This window comes from Pseudophryne corroboree, chromosome 9 (genome assembly GCF_028390025.1).
Source record: "Pseudophryne corroboree isolate aPseCor3 chromosome 9, aPseCor3.hap2, whole genome shotgun sequence".
Classification (NCBI taxonomy): domain Eukaryota; kingdom Metazoa; phylum Chordata; class Amphibia; order Anura; family Myobatrachidae; genus Pseudophryne; species Pseudophryne corroboree.
In genome coordinates, this window is record NC_086452.1 from 409140703 (window position 1) to 409158797 (window position 18095).

Genomic DNA, 18095 nt, shown 5'->3' on the forward strand with positions numbered 1-18095 from the left:
AAAACAAAGGACCGCCTGATCCCGAAATCCCCGGGATTGGAGATTCCAATCCCGGGATTGAATCCTGGACGATTTTTGGCCTAAATCCTGGGATCCCGCCGATCCCGGGACTATGAACATTTACATTTGAAGGAAGACATGGGGGAAATTTACTAAAGTTTCAAAAATGAAGAGTAGTGCTGCCATAGCAGCCAATCAGATCCTGTCTATCATTTTCTAGTATGCAATATAGAAATAATAGCTAGTTTCTGATTGGTTGCTATGGCAACACGTACAGTTTAATTTTTAGAAGGCTTAGTAAATCTACTATAAAGAAAGTGTCAGCTGTCCCAGATTTCTGTTAATTAGAGTCCTCAGGGGATTACTGAATGTGATGTAACCCATAACAACCAATGATATGTCAGATATTAGAGGTGTGTGTGTAGTCCTACTAATAAACATTAATTCTCATTGGTTGTTATGGAACGAATGCTAAGCATTCCACTTGCATTGATTAACAAGCCCTGCTACCTCTATTATAGCAGCTGTCTCTGGGGCCAGTTGATAAACCTTTACCAATAAAGCATTTCCCTGACAATGAAGTGCCTGTGTATTGTTCTGCACTAAGCCCTCTGAATAAGTCATGTTTCATTATATCAGTATGGGGTAGGAAGCAACTTACTGCATCACAGGACCACCACGCTATAATAGAACAGACTCAAACTGGAAGTCATACAGTTTAAAAAGCTAAATTCCAGTACAATGTAATTATCCCTGGAAAGCCATATGGATCAGTGAGACGTAAATCCCTCAGAGTGGGCAGACTGTGATCTTAGATGAGATTAAAGCTTCAGAAATCTCATGAGGAATAAGCGTCGCCTTAGAAGCATATGGAAAGGACGACTTTTAAAATAGTTTTTCATACACAGCCCATATGTAACAATAAACAGTTTCCAATAACAAGCAAAACTTTAACTTCGGGAAACTATCACCCCCTAATAGAGGGCGGTACGTTACTTTCCTTCTATGCAGCCGTCCAAGTATGTTTCAGTTTTCTGGGTACTTGCATTGGGTTCTGGTATGAATGGTCGACCATGTTATGGTCGACATTCATTAGGTCGATCACTATTGGTCGACATAGACATGGTCAACATGGACTAATATTCGACACATGAAAAAGGTCGACACGGGACAGGTCAACACGTGAAAAGGTCGACAAGGACTTTTTTAACTGTTTTTGGTGTAATTTTTTTCCGTAACATGACCAGGAACCCCAATTAATGTACTGCATCCCCTTGCATGGCGATCGACTATCGCTGCGCTCGGCACAGGTTACCGTTCCCAATCGTAGTCCACGAGGATGGTAAAGTATGAAAAAGTAAAAAATGCCTTTTAAAAAAAAAAAGCCATGTCACCCTTTTCATGTGTCAACTATTTTCATGTGTCGGCCATATGTCCATATTGACTTTGTCATTGTTGACCAATAGTGGCCGACCTAATGACTGTCGACCTTAATATGGTCGACCATCCACACGGATACCCATGCATTGTACGTAAATGCCCACAGTTACCTTCAACTGTTAGTGAAATGACAAGCTACAAACACCAGGGACAAACGCCGGATTTCTGGAGGGGGGGTTTCCAAATGTTTGATTTGAGAGTGATTGTCCCAGCCCATAAAGGATGCATAATTAGCATGCCATGTAACAAGCTACAGTATAGTCTGGCCCAAACACAGTGCAGTGTATGTAATACAGTACATTAGCATATCTCCCAACTGTTCCGATTTTCGCGGGACAGTCCCGCTTTTTTGGGACTGTCCCACTGTCCCACCCGCATGCCACGTTATCCCACGGTGTGTGTGTGTGTGGGGGGGGGGTAGTTGGGACTGCAGAGCAGAGGTGAATGGACGCTGTGTGCATGCCCCCTCAGTGACTAAAACAGGGGCGTGGCCCAGCGCAGGCCCTCCCATAAAGCCCCACCCCCTTTTCATAGACCACGCCCCTTGTGCACGCAGATCTCCCTCCTTACGGCAAACAGAAGTTGGGAGGTATGCATCAGACATACGCAGGCCCAATGACCACGGTAAGCCACTTACCAGATTCTCTCTCTGGTGCGGTGACTGAGCACTCAGATCCACAGACACACACGCAGCAGACTTGTAGGGAAATCTGCTGCCACTGGGCATGTGCTGCAACTCCATTCTGCTCTTTACACTACATGTAGTTGTCGCTGGCCAGGCTGAGAGGAAAGGGTGTTTCTGGGCAACTGGAAACCCCCTCCCTCCTGCGTTTGCCTATGAACACATGTCAAATGCTACCTCGGAACTAGCGGTTCACAGACTATTTTGCTGAGGGCACACTCCTTAAGTTAACATTAACTTAACACTCCTTAAGTTAACATTAGAGAATTCTTACCCCGACTAGGGATGCCCATTGACCATCAACAGATTGCAACCATCGGTGGTCTGGGATCGATGGCAAGTGCTTCTGCCATCAATGTGGGAGACCGGATGCCACACACTGGCATGGAGGTCCACTGTCAGAGGTGTGTGTATGCGCAACACCCAACCATCAATGGATCGACCATTGGCGGTTTCCTACGATGGCTTTCAACCATTATCCATCTTTGATGTGTGCCTCCATAGACGTCCCTACTCCTCATGTGTGTTTGTGGTGAGTTTCTATTCTGGTCATCACGCTAGAGGGCTGATTCTGAGTAGCACGCAGGGCTGTGTTGGTGCTGCGGCGGCCGGCTGGCGCGATCCTATGGGTCACGCAGTCAGCCTATGGTGTCGCAGATGATGCAGCTCGGGGCAATAACGCATGCAGGAGGCACATCTGCATCAGCAACTAGGTGTTGAGGCCACACTCTCCATGTTGCATTACACTGCACTGTACTATTGTGTATTTCAAGCCTCTGTGTAGCTGGCCACACCCCCTTTGCAGGCTGGCCATACCTTTAAGTATGGGCCCCTATTACTGCATTCCCCCGGTGGGCCCTTCATGCGCCACTCCGACACTGTATAGTTAGAATTCGCAGACTTTCTATACTGGGTTCTAATCCTGGGTATGACAAAATAATTGTCAGAGGAATAATCAGCATTGTGAGTGACTGAGCAGATCTATGTAGTGTGCGGCTGTGCGGCTGCTTACTACATAGATCTGCCTAGTTGCGATAGTTTTGAACTGACAATTCTCTGTAGCAGCTTCATATAGTTAGAATCTGCTATCAGCCAACGCAGGAGCGAATAGCTCTATCAGTAAGGTGTCTGCCTTCAGTGGAACAGGTCATGGGTTCTAATCCTGGGTATGCCTGCTAAGAAATATGTGATTTCAAATATATATATTTATTTCAGAACACTCCATGGGGGTAAATTTACTACCAATCAGATTTCAGGTATTATCTTCTAGAAGGTGCTAGATAAATGAGAAGTAGAATCTGATTGGTTGCCATGGGCAACATCCCATCTTAAATAGAACTCCCATCTTAGTAAATTTACCCCCATGTGTATATAAATATATATTTATTTTGCCTCCGGGCACCTGGGACAAACTTACGCCACTGGTCAGACAGGGATATAAAGTCCTGTAGAAGTCAGAAGGAGGCAGTTTTGGTTGCCCTGGTTGGGCCAATGTATTATGCTATGTATGTACTAGTGCTCACTGGTTGTTAAATCGGTGACAAAGTATTGCCCATAGGTAATAAGGATCTGGACATCCATTGTTCGGTCTTGTACCGGGACATGAGCATAGATCACCTGGGCACAAACAGTCCTCCCGTTATAGTCACAGGTGATCACACAAGAGGAGGAACTGGAATCTACAAATACGTACACTGAGGATCGGCAAAGCAAGACATGAACATTGCATCACAGGAACTTTGCAGCAATTGAAACTGCCTGTTCCCAAGTGAAGTTTAATTAGCTGAAGATCCCGCCTCCCTGCTGTACGCTAAGTCGGCGGGAAGAACATAAAAGCGGCGTGCAGGGGTCCTTAAAGCCGCTTAAGGTCAATAACTATCTTCAGCCAGAATAAGATTCCCACATAACAACTATACATAAATTACAACAATTCCCAGCGCTGTATTAATCATAAGACCATACATTATTTTGCTTTAGCCCAACAAAACAGTAAGCCGGCAAATTAGACAAATCAGACGGCAAGGATTAAAGTGGTGCTTTGGTATTACAAGGCGAGAAAGCAAAAAACTAGCAGGACCGTTTATTTATAACTTCTCAACACTTAGAACTCCCTGTATAAAGGGCATCAGCTACAAGGAAGCCTTTACTACAGAATAAAAAAAGATTTTACATTCTAGCAGCTCTATAACCTGGAAAAGAACCAGGCAGGTGATGCACCCAGACTGCCCAAGGTACTAATTAAAATAAATTCTCTCTCAAGGAGCCAGTTCATAATTTTGCGTTCATCTGTGTAGACTGGCTGAGTGGTAAGTGAGCACAGTCATCACTAGGTGGCAGTGTTTCATTAGCTATACATACTGTATATACATCACAATGTGTATTTTAAGTTGCTATTGAAAATGTTCAATGAGGCTCATTCAGGTGCAGTCGCAAAGCGGTTATATTACACTTTCATGTTTTCTGACTGCGCCTGGTCCGCAGTGTGCACACAACGAGTGAATTGTGATTGCGGTCACACCGAGGAAAGTGTCGCAAAGTGAGTGACAGGAAGACAGAGTTTAGGGGTGGGTACAGGGAGTGGTCGGCCAAATGCAGGTGTCATGGCTGTTCAGATGGCATTCTCTGGACGTGCAGAAATTAGCAGTGGCGATCTAACTTGCTACTGGAGAGCGCTCTGAGTCCCGGGAGAGCAGCTCAGCCTGCACGTCTACAGAGGCACTCACACTCAGTGTGGAGAAGTGAGCAAGTGGAGAAGTTGCCCATGGCAACCAATCAGCTGCTACATTTAATTTCATAGAATGCACTTGGGGGGTCATTCAGGAGCGGTTGGCTTTGATATACTGTATGTAAATGCAGAAGGTGGCGTTTATTACATGCAGACACCTCCTGCTGCACTAGTGATCCGAGCTGTGTCCTAGGGGTGCAGTATTGGATCAAAGCAACCACCATCCGCGGATTACGGCACCCATGGTGCTGCGCAAGCCGCCCGTCACAGAGGCAAGGGAATCTTCATCTTGCGATGGAGATCCCAGGCCTCTTCCCACCCCCTAAACAATGGCGATACACCTCCATTTTTCCAAATGGAGCCTGTCGCCATCCCTCCTCGCTCCTGACACGGCATCAGCCAGGCTGTGGCTGTCATAGTACGGGCAAGTTTACCATACCGGCACTAGAGACAATTAAGTCTAAAGCCGGGTACACACTGGAGCAATGTATACCCGAACAATATGGCTGCGGATGTGCCAACCTATAGTACTGTATGTACACATCGAAACGATGTAATGAAGGATGCATGGGGCCGTGTTTTCTGCACAGCCAACCAGACCATAGCGCATGTGACTGCAGGAGCAACATATGTGGATAAGAAGAATTATTTTTTTTACCTCCATTAAAGGGCATAATGAATATAAAGTTTACAGTGGCGCTAGGTTTGTTAATCCTTTGGAATTTATGGAATTTATGCACAGATGTGCCATATCTTCATCTAAACATAGAGAAAAAGAACTCAATAGATCAAAACACAAAAGTATTTAATTAATTATTCATTCATTTATTGGTCGAAATGGTTCATCGTTGCATTTTATATGCAGGAACAAGTATCACGTTTTATGCATAAATTCAGAAAATTCTAACGGTTTCACGAACTTTCTATCCCCGCTGCAGCACCAGCCGGTCCAATGGTTATTCCTAGATATTCTCTAGTTTTAATGAAAATTGCATTTCTGTGTGCACTAAAAATAGTTATCCTTGAGTCTCAATGTCATTGTCAATGACACACAGGATGCATAGCTACAGAATGCCTGAAGAGTTATATTATAAGGTCATTCCACTTATGGATGAAATAAATTATAAATACGCTGAAGTGAGTAAACACATTCTTGTGTGATTAACCCCTTATTATCTCAACTGGATTACACCATATAGCTTTATTGTACTTTAAGAATTTGCATTGTTTAACTTTTTCATCTACATTATATTTTCATGCTGTAAGTAATCTGTATTTGACAGTGGATTTATTTACCTTGATTTATTTACTTTTTTTGTACTTTGGTGAAGGACTCAAGGTTTTTCTGAGCGAAAAGGGATTACTGCGATATGGGTTACCACCACTAGATGGCAGAGTTTCCTGCTAGTCTGGATGCACATACCGTAAAATGACAGTATAAAACATGATTAGATGTACTATAATAATACAGATATAGAGAAATAACTATTTGCAGCGAATGCTGGCTGAATATGGACACAATATGTTTTGCATCAATATTTCATCCTGGAATCACTATGATTTATATCATGTGTACTCTCAGCCATTTCCTCGTAAGAGCACAATGAACCACATTTGCACTGCAGTTGTGCTGCATTCACCAAACAGTGAGCACAGCTCAATCTATACATATGTGCCAGGGATGCAGGGAAAGTGACTTAGGGGGGACATGTACTAAGCAGTGATAAAAGTGGGGAAGTGAGCCAGTGGAGAAGTTACCTATGGCAACCAATCAGCATTGACGTAACATTTATAATTTGCATACTATAAAAGTATACAGAGCAGCTGATTGGTTGCCATGGCCTACTTCTCCACTGGTTCACATCTCCACTTTTATCACTGCTTAGTACATGTCCCCCTTAGTGTATTAGCCCTTAGACCTCCAGAAAAAGTACTGTTTAAAATCCAGGCCGAGATGTAATGAAGTTCGAGTTCAATGGCCGAGAGGGATGCAGGCCGTACTCAGACATTTTTTTAAAGTGGCAATCATGTTTAAGGCATGGCCCCAAATATACATTCAGAGCGTGACTAGGGTGTGCGAATGGTGCCCCCTCATGTTTGGGTGAGGGAAGAGGCGAGTCACAGCGAAAAAAAGGGTCCTGCTCCGGCACGGTAAACACTGAGGTCCACAAATACACATTTAAAATTCCTTATAGGACAATGCTGATATTGTATGTGACCTTCACATTTATCTCTCTGTGAGCTACTGTCCTCTGGTATTATCCATCTTCAGTTCTGAAACCTTCCCTGCAGTGTCTATTATTGTGGAGACAGATATGACGGGCTTACTGAAGTACACAGAAAGAAGGTCTCCTGTTGATCAGACATTTATTTTATGTCCTTAGTCAGAGGTGTAGTGTATAGCTATGGCACCTCCCCAATCCTGAAGTGTGCCAGGAAGGTGGCGCGTCCAGACTGTGAGGTGAAGTTAAAGGTAGTTAAAAATAACAAACACCATGAGATGAGCACTTACCACAATAGAACGAGGCTTTGGGAAGGAATGGAAGGGCATCTTGTTGTTGCCTAGATGCTGAAAGCTACAGGGATACATGTGACTATCCAGTGGAAGGGAGCAGCCAAGTTGAAGCAAATTAACAGATAGGCTGTCTCCCCGTTACTGGCCAAGGTGGGCCACATAAATGATACCACCATGCAGAACACCCCCTTGATGACCTAGGCAACCTACAGCTGAACTGTGTCAGGCCCCCCTGGCCGCCTGCTGTTCACCAGGCAGGTTCTAGGTTTCCTAGCAGGTGATAGACCACTAGGAGGGAGACAAGAAGGAGCCAGAAGGAGGTGGCACAGAGCAGAAGGGAGAAGGGACCTAGCAGTACAGGCTGGCAACTAGTGTATTGCGGACACCGCTCATCAAGGATTACCAATCCTCCGGAGCAATCTCAGCCAGACGGGTGGTGACCTAATGGGGGCATCACCGCTATGGACTGCTGGGGATTGGGAAATGGACCCAGCAGTCAGTGGTGGCGCCGGGGGTCAAATTCTTGTGATCCAGATGGCGCCCTCAGCCGGGGCAACTGCCTGGAGCAAAAGCTCCACCTGCTCAGCCCTCGCTACACCCCTATCCTTAGTGCCAAGTCTATTGAATGTGACCATATGAGGGTGTCAGGGATATAGTATGCTGAACACCCCTTCTAATCCAAATTGTGATGAACATTGTGCTGCATTGTGTTAACAAGACATGATTATTTTATGTCCATTGTACAATCCTTAAATGTCACCAAGAGAGGTCGTACACCGGCTACTATAAAAATGCCTTTTGTTTGTGTACTACCAGATGTGTACTATGACTGCTGTCAGTTGCATCTACAGAATCCTCCATCACATCCTCCTTTAGCAGACATGCTGGAGCCACAAAAGGCATCCTCTCAGTCTATTTGCACCAAGGTTTACATCTAATGAGCTGCTAAGAACAATTTCATCATATTATCTCTATGTAAAACTTTAGTGCAGTATTTTAAGTAATACAGTGACTGCTTTGCTATATGAACTCCCAGCATGTGTTATAACAAAAACGTATACCCTCTCTAACGGCATCCAGTCAACAGAGTATAGTACATGGTTAAGTGGTCACATCCAAGACCACACCAGTAATAATGGTGCCTGGTAGGAATTACCTGAGCCTCCTTATATATCAGTCACGTAGATAGATGGACCTGTAATATATTAGCCGTCCATACACTTCTATTTAACATCTGTGTTGTTCACACATTTCCCATGTTTGATCTCCAGTCACAGTTTAGCAGCAACACACGTATTTTCCCCACTGATGTTGGCTGCTGTAAGAATCTCTGAGAATTAGCTCGAGGCTTGATCATCTCCGAAGTCTCATCAGGGAAAGTGAGGTTCTGCCTACGGCTCTATAGGCAGCAGCAAAATGCTGAATAACCTTTGTTATTAATCCTATGCCAGTCTCTTACATCAACATTTGCATTAAAAAGAATAATCACTGAAATATTTACGTCTATAAATTTGCTTTGATGGTCTCATTCACTTTTAATTTCCCTGTTACAGTATACGCTGAGACTTTCACAGACCTCGGAGTCCTTGCTTGGCTGCCATGTACGACTTTTGCAAAGCAGTGAAAGAGCAAAATGCAAATATACTGTAAGAAGAGAAGAATGTTTGGAAACACTGGCCCTCATTCCGAGTTGATCGCACAAAGCTGCTTTTTGCAGCCCGTGCGATCGACTAGTCGCCGCCTATGGGGGAGGGATTTTTTGCATAGCAAGGCTGCGAACGCTTGTGCAACCCTGCTATGCAAAAAAAGTTTGTGCAGTTTCTAAGTAGGTCCTGACATACTCTCCGGCTGCAATGTCTTCAGCGTGACTGGTCCCGGAGTTGACGTCAGACACCCGCCCTGCAAACGCCTGGACACGCCTGCGTTGGACTCACTACTCCCAGAATACAGTGAGTATCTGCCCTGGAAGGCCTTTCGCTTGTCAATCTTCTTGCGATTGCTTTCGTTGCTGTCCCTGACGTTGCCCAGCGACAGCCATCGCTGGGCAACGACGCGCGTGCGCAATGCGGCCGCCGCGCATGCGCAGTTCCGACTCGATCGCACCGCTGGGAAGAAGTACAGCGTGCAATCGGGTCGGAATGACCCCCACAGTTCCTGTTGGAAACTATCTACAAGAACAGAGTTTGTTTAAAGAGTGCACACAGATGAACACTACAGGTGTCGCATATCAGATTAATCAGCACAGTCTCCTGGTGCGTCCTAATCACATCGTGTTGGGCCTAAGACGCAATTAAAAAAAAAAAAAAAGACGCCATGCGTTAGCGGTGTTGTGCGGGTCCGGTCGGCTCACTTGCGTATGGAGGCTAGATATATGAGGACACATCTGTAACTCACTCAGGGTCAAGGTTAGGGTCAACTAAGGCTGCATTTGATTCATATTAAGCCATATGGGAGTTTGTTGTCATGCATCTTCACGCCCATTCCCTACTGAAGTTAAATGTTAACACCCCTGACACGCCTCTTCATGTACAGGAGAACCACAAGACCAAGATATGCTCAACTCTAAATACAGATGCAATCTCTGCAAATTTAAATAGCTAATTGTGTTATGTTCCAAAACCAGGCCATATTTTGTGTTCCCTCGGAAAAGGGTTAAGAAGGAACTCCATAAAATGTGCAGCTATACCGATAATTATCTTGATTGCTGCAATTATAGCAAAGATAACCTTTTGGAAACACAAACATTATGCCATTATTAAAGACCGTGCTAATTGATTTAGCAGATTTTATTTGTGCAAGATTGTATCAGAAAATACGGACTGAAATCAGCTCCGTCTTTTTTATTGTTATAAAATGTCATCCAGAACATTTATATTACTGTGCGTCTGGTGTGAGATTTCTCCAGGTGGACAGATAGCTAAATAGGTGGGAGCACGAGGCTTACTACAGCGTGCAGGGTACACGCCGATCGCGTCAAAGTGCTCTGACATTCAGCTCTCAATCCACAGTCTGCGCTTACTGCAAACCTTTAAGATACAGGTCTGTTTTATGACACAGAGATCGACAGTCCGCTATTTGTAGAGATGCCATGCCAGCAGCAACTAGCACGCATGTATCATACCCCTTTCACACCGCACAAATAACCCGGTTTCGTCCCGGTATATTGCCAGGTCGACACGGATCGCTGTGCAGTGTAAAAGGGGCCATAGACGAATTCCCGTCGCCTGACCCGCCTGACGGCGGGTTATAAGAAGGGTTATTCCCGGGATATTACCAGGTCAGGCGCAGTGTGAACGGGTTACCCGGGTTCAATACGACCCGGTACCCGTTCACTGCATAGGGAGAGGCGACGCGGAGATGATCTCATCTGGCAGTGCCACCTCCGCACCCGCTCCCGATAACGGCTCCATCCCCGCCGGGTCGGTATTGCGGTGTGTAGGGTCCAAAGCTGGGTCCCACCCGGGTAGGACCCGTTTCCAATTCCCGGGTGGGACCCGGCATTGCGATCTGAAAGCGTATAAGTAAGCAAGTGTATGCCGATGAACTGCCTGAAGGGAGCATTACATTGATTTATCTATACAGAGTGCAGGGTCCCTGGGTCCAAGATAGCCCACTCACTCCTCTCTTGTCCTACTGCCACTTTCCACAATTTTCCAAAGGTATTTTTGGAAAGAAGTTGCTCTCGCCAACTGAGGGGGGGGGGGGGGGGGGGGGGCGTAGTGAGGGTGACCCTAAAGACATTTGCACACAGGTCCCTCCAGTCTTAAAACACACCTGGGGTATGGCATTGGAAAAATGAGGGCATGGTTTAGCAGATTGGGTACATGGTTGGTGAAGAATGTGAGAGGGGCCTTGGTAAATCAGGTATGGAAGTTATCTGATTTTTTTTATTTATATTCCACTATTGGGAGGTATAAGTGTTTTAGCGTGATACAGCCCGATAAATGCTAAGCAGCAGGATCTGGGGCTGCAAGCTCTGAACGTCTGCTAAATATATTATGAAATATATTACAAAAGTAAAGTTACTGTGTATAACTTCCTGTTAAACGCTGTTATCGTGCGTTGTTCCTCTGGCGGCAATATATAAAAAGCTGCATGATCCAAAGTACAACTTACGTTGGTTTAGACGCTTCTGCCTGGTCTGTCTGTAGCTTCTCCCCTCCTTCCACCTCCATCGTACAATACACAATGCGGTTCGGAGCCAGTGATTTCAATCCTTGGACTTCCATTATTACAACCTGAAGACACATTTAGTGCAAGATGTAATTAGGAGAACTTTGGCAATGTACAGATTTATACTGTGAGCTGCAAGATTTGCAAATTAATAATTTAAAGCTGAGAAATTTGATTAAAGTTTATTTCCGGGCCCTACAAACCCTTGAAAATCAGCTAATGAATTGAAAACTACCATGAAAATAGCTTTTTAACGTGCTGCACAAAATAAATGACAACTAAAAATGTTCTTTCCGCAAAAAAACAAAGCAAAACATGGCTCTGCCTAAAGTTATAGTCACTCGTCGTCTTTTATAAAGACCTGTTTATGCTGCTGTCAAAGGGGGTAATTCCGAGTTGATCGCTCGCTAGCTACTTTTAGCAGCCATGCAAACGCATAGTCGCCGCCCACAAGGGAGTGTATTTTGCAAATGTGCGAACGCGTATGCAGCCGAGCGGGACGAAAAAGATTTTTGCCGTTTCGGAGTAGCTCTAGAATTACTCAGCCCTTGCGATCACTTCAGTCTTTTTGGTCCCGGAATTGACGTCAGACACCCGCCCTACAAACACCTGGACACACCTGCGTTTTTCCAAACACTCCCTGAAAACGGTCAGTTGACACCCACAAACGTCCTCTTCCTGTCAATCTCCTTGCGATCGGCTGTGTGAATGGATTCTTCGTTAAATCCATCGCCCAGCAACGATTAACTTTGTACCCGTACGAAGCGCCTGCGCATTGTGGTGCATACGCATGCGCGATAGCAACCTGTTCGCTGCGCTACGAAAAACGAAAGCGAGCGATCAACTTGGAATGACCCCCAAAGTTATTATGTTACCTAATGACTCTGCAAAGTGAGCAATGAACGGGGTTCATTCCACAATCATGTTTGCTGACATCGCATAATGGTGTGACCAGGTTCTGTCAAAACGTTCTGCGTTCCGAAGCAGGATGCCACCATTTGCAGAGGAGCTGAATTTACATGGGCTGATGGTGGGTGTAAAGCTATTGCTAATTAAACAGTAGCTGTACAGGAATGACTAGTTTGTAAATTACACTGAAATTGTCAGTCATTAAGCCGTGAATATGTAGCCAATCAATTCACTAGAAAGCGATAAGGCTCCTCAGGGAATTCACGGTTTACTAATGAATTATTAAGCAGCTTTCTCATGCATATTGCGGTAAATTTACTAAAATGGGAGTTCTATTTAAGATGGGGTGTTGCCCATAGCAACCAAACAGATTCAAGGTTTTATCTTCTAGAACATGGGTCTTCAACCTGTGCCCCTCCAGCTTCTGTGGATCTACATATCCCAGCATGCCCTGCCTCAGTTTTAGCATACCTTAATAGCAAAACTGTGGCAGGGCATGCTGGGATGTGTAGTTTCACAGCAGCTGGGGGGGCCACAGGTTGAAGACCCATGTTCTAGAAGGTGCTAGATAAATGAGAAGTAGAATCTGATTGGTTGCTATGGGCAACAAATGTTGCACATGTATAAATTCAAATAGTGTTTTGGTAAGCGTAATGATGTTCCATATTTTTGACTGGGTGTCGCACTACTTTATCTAGTAATGGCGACACCAAAGACCCAGCACATTAATTGGGGTCTATTCATGAAACAGTGAAAAGAGTGGAGAAATGAGCCAGTGGAGAAGTTGCCCATAGCAACCAATCAGCTTCTAAGTAACATTTGTCAAGTTCATTATAGGAAATTATACGTAGCAGCTGATTGGTTGCCATGGGCTACTTCTCCACTGGCTCACTTCTCCTCTATTTTCACTGCTTCATGAAAAAACCCGATAACATGCCTACACAGCTGCGATTTTTCAGGCAACAGACTTGGTAATCGCTGCTGGTGAAGCAGCTGCCCAGTTAAGAAAACTGATGCCCAACGGTGCCATTACAAAGTGCTCAGCAACTGCGTACACATACTCAGCATTGACATACTAACCAGTAACATCGACTTTCTGAGTGAGTCAATTGTCCCGTAGACTGGCCGCGGCAATAGTGATGCTGGGGCCATATTTCTCTACGTACATGATTGCAGCTGAAGGAGTAAAGACGCCCTGAAAATGGCCATAACACTCAAGCAATTTTTACGCCATTCCCCGTTATCTCATTCAAACGGTCCCTTCTCGTAAATATCTCACTGCACGCAACATCGCAAAGGTACCTTGTGCGTGAGCGGTACGTTCACCACACGTGCGCAGTCTACCGATAATCGCTCTGTTGCGTGAACATCGGTATTGCCTACAAGCATGAATTAGGTCCTAAGTGCAATGTGAGCAGTCTGGGGGGTTAATTAAGGCTCAGCATACAATTTAAGGAATGATTCTGGGGCCCAAACATGTCCACTATTACTTTCAGGCACACCTGGCCACTGGTAAATACCAGCATATCCAGGTTGCCAGTCTGGGCCTTAATCATTTTAATTACATAGAAGGTGGAAAACTGTCAACAAAAACTGAACGTGTCTCACAGCCAAACATTCAATATGCGAATTAGTGCTTGCTGCTGCCTGTGCGTTCAGCCAGAAGTCATCTGATTGCACAAAGCAAAGAGAGCAAGAACTTTGCCAAATGGATTGCTTTGAAATTAATTGGTACCAGGAAATCATAAAACAAAATAAAAATGAAATAGTCCTTATGCAAAGACTGATTGTCATTTACACCATCTGCATAGTCAGAGCCTACATGGCCGGTTTCCTGTGTGTGCGACATAAGACAGAGACTCTGGGCCTTATTCAGGGTTGTTAGCAAACCAAAAAAGCACAATAAGGGGCAAAACCATGTTGCACTGCAGGTGGGGTAGATGTAACATGTGCAGAGAGAGTTAGATTTGGGTGGGGTGTGTTGAAACTTGAATCTAAATTGCAGTGTAAAAAATAAAGCAGCCAGTATTTACACTGCACAGAAACAACATAACCCACCCAAATCTAACTCTCTCTGCACGTGTTACATCTGCCCCACCTGCAGTACAACATGGTTTTGCCCATTAGTATGTTTTTGGGTTTGCTAGCCTCTGTGCTGCTGAGAGAGCCGCAGATTGGGAGATGTTCTTACTCTACCCTGCTGACCTTCGCTGCTCAGTCTTCTGTTATAATTATTATAATATCCAGCGGCTCAGTCCGGAAATGCACTGATCGTTATATATCTCTAATCACCTTAATGTACTGCACGGGACGGAGTGCAGCGCTTACCTCTAAACTGAACGACAGGACAACGTCGGATTTGGAGAGCTGGTTTTCATTCTCTTCCCCCATGTCTATGATTGATGTGTTGTGGCTGCGTTTCAGCTTTTGAAGCTTAAATTCGGAGCCGCCCTTAGACACCGGCATGCTCTCCAAATTCGCCATTAGCAGGTTGACTGAAGACTTCAGCTCTTCAATGTACATATTTTCCATTTCCTTCGAGACGAATTTTGGAAACTTACGTTCCTACAAAACAGAACATTAAGTTACATAAAAAAAAAAAGCAACGTCTGCTGCTGGAGGGTGGCGTAGTGGTCAGCATTGCTGCCTCGCAGCACTGAGGTCATGACCTCAGTTACCAGTCATGGCCTATTTCAGTGCTCCATTGGGATGTAATCATGTTACCGGCAGTCGGGATGCTGGCGGTAAGGAGACCGACTCCGGAATTCCGACCGCTAGAAATGCCAACAGTCAGCATGCCAACTTACAGGGACTATTCCCACTCGCGGCTGTCCACGACACCCACAGAGTGGGAATTGAACCTGGGCGAGCGCAGCGAACCACCAAGCCCGCTGCGTGGTGACCGCAGTAAGCCCGTAAGGTGGCTTCGTTCCACTCGCCCTCCAAACCGCCCCCTCTCCCCCCCCCCTCGCCAGCATTCTGGCGGCCGGGATCGCGTCCTCAGTATGCTGACTGCAGGGATCCCGGACGCCGGCATCACATACTCATACCGCTCTATTTTCCTCCAGTTAATTATTATATTCTGACCAGTAGTGACTGCTGCATCCAGTGGGCACTTTGCATGGGGGGGTGCCGGATAGCACATATAAACATACATGCAATGCTGTATGTAATACATTTGCTGGCTGGCTGTCCCCGGGTTCAGCAGCACTGTGCAGTACACAGCCTCCAAAGCACTCGGGATGCAGCACACAGCTTCACTTCTAAACCCGCCCCCAGACTCCTGTGAAACTAGCCAATGGTAGTCTGGGGGCGGGCTCAGAAGGAGAAGTGAATTTGAATGCTGCCTTCCCACTGCAGCTGGGAAACGCACAGCACTGCCGATCCCTGGGGTAAGGCAGCCAGCACATATATTACATACAACATTGCATGTATTTTTTATTTGCTACATGTGTTACAATGCCCTCACAATACAACTGGCTGAGGTCATGGGAAGGCACAGACCTGACCTCATTGGGTGTTTGACAAAGTCCTTAAAGGTTCTGGAAAAGTAATTAAGGAGCGAAAAGCGGCAAAAGGTAGAGAGCCTCCCAAGTTTGTTCCGCACCAAAGTGTAAAGATGATCACTGCGATATTGCACAATGATTATATTGTTTCACACATATGAAGAGCAAGTGTCCTGGTGTGGTACGGGGTCAATGTGCAACAATAATTACCCGCGCAATTTGATCTGCCATTTGAAGACGACCATCTAGCTCACGTCTTATCTGGGCGGCTTGTTCATCTGGATTATCGAGCTGTAAGGAAAAAAAAATATATATATTTTTTTTACAATATAATGTTGCTAAAACAGGTATAATTACAATCACAGCCGAGAGACTAAGCAGACTATTTTTAGTATGACAAAATAAAAACCTGAACATCCGAATCCTCCGTGTATTACTTTTGTAGAATGTCCTTTTCATATATTGTTATAGCGATTTGCATATTGTTTGTTTACCAACCTCAGTCTCCAGAGATGTACGGAGTATCGCTCTGCTCAAACGAGCGCACAGATACATAAAAGCCAAAGCACAAACACTGCAATTACTTTGACTCTTTAGTTCCTAAGTACTATCAATGAAATTCCTTACTGAAACTCTGTGGGAGATTTATCAAACCTCGGAGAGAGATAAAGTTCCAGCCAATCAGCTACCGTCATTTTTCAAACATATCCTGTAACATGGCAGCAGCTGATTAGTTAGCACTTAGGGGGTCATTCTGAGTTGATCGCTCGCTAGCTACTTTTTGCAGCCGTGCGAATGCTAAGTCGCCGCCCACTGGGGAGTGTATTTTAGCTTTGCAAGTGTGTGAACGCCTGTGTTGCCGAGCTGTACAAAAACAGTTTGTGCAGTTTCTGAGTAGCTCTGGACTTACTCAGCCGCTGCGATCACTTCAGCCTGTCCGGTCCCGGAATTGACGTCAGACACCCGCCCTGCAAACGCTTGGACACGCCTGCGTTTTCCCAAACACTCCCAGAAAACCGTCAGTTAACACCCATAAACTCCTTCTTCCTGTCAATCTTCTTGAGATCGGCTGTGCGAATGGATTCTTCGTTAAATTCATCGCCCAGCACCGATCCGCTTTGTACCCGTACGACGTGCTGGCACATTGCGGAGCATACGCATGCGCAGTAGTGACCTGATCGCTGCGTTGTACAAAAACCTCAGCGTGCGATCAGGCTGGAATGATCCCCTTTATCTCTCTCCAGGATCCTTGCACGCCGTGATATTATGTATGACTGCTACACAAAAAACTATCTAGCTGATCCAACACACATTTTGGGGTTCTAATTGTAAAGTTCTGGTCATCAAGAATATGGCTAGATAACAGCGCACGGTGCATTTCAACTATTCTCACAGAGGACAGCCAGTGACTTTACAGGAGCACCCATTTGATATAATATAGAACAAATATGTAATACATACAGTATAACAATGTTTTTAACATAAATAAATAATAAAGCTAAAAAACACTACTGATACAGTATATGTTGTAAGTGCTAGGGGTCATCATGTTTATATTATATAAGGGTCAGGGGCGGTGGGGAGGTGATGGTATTAGCTTCAGCACCCCCAATCGCTCCTCCGCTCCTGGATGTGCAATGATTAGCTCTGCCCACCACAAATGTATAGTTTGTTAATATAATAAGTGCAGAGGTGATTATATGTAATCGGTAGAATAATCCACCTGCACTCCTGAGAGACCAGCTACCCTAAACTGGTGTAAGAAAGAGAAGCCCCCCTGGTGAAGATCTCTAAAGAAGGCTACATATAGCAAAACCAATTCACTTCTCTCAGCAGCATCACTTATACCCCTTTCAGACCTCACAAATAACCCGGTATCGACCCGGTATACTGCCGGGTCAACATGGGTCGCTGTGAGGTCTGAAAGGGTCACTCCTGAATTCCCGGGTTGCCTGACCCGGTAATTCAAACCGGGAATAAAGAGGGATTATTCCCGAGTTAGGTGCATTATGAACGGGTTACCCGGTCGATGCGACCCGGCACCCGATCAAAGCATAGGGAGAGGCGGCGCGGAGATGATCTAATCTACCAGCGCCACCTCCGCACCCGCCCCCGATGTTGCTGCGGTTCCCACCCCCGATGGCA

At 45.3% G+C, this 18095-nt stretch overlaps 1 protein-coding gene across 1 annotated transcript in view; it reads right to left on the bottom strand.

Moving 5' to 3' along the window:
- Window positions 1–18095, bottom strand: part of CADPS (calcium dependent secretion activator) — a 661462-nt gene that overhangs the window by 294189 nt on the left and 349178 nt on the right. The window contains exons 4-6 of the mRNA XM_063941549.1: window positions 16161–16241; window positions 14773–15009; window positions 11479–11600 (exon numbers count right to left, since the gene is read on the bottom strand). Of these exons, the coding sequence (XP_063797619.1) occupies window positions 11479–11600; window positions 14773–15009; window positions 16161–16241 (440 nt within the window). The remainder of the gene's footprint in view (window positions 1–11478; window positions 11601–14772; window positions 15010–16160; window positions 16242–18095) is intronic.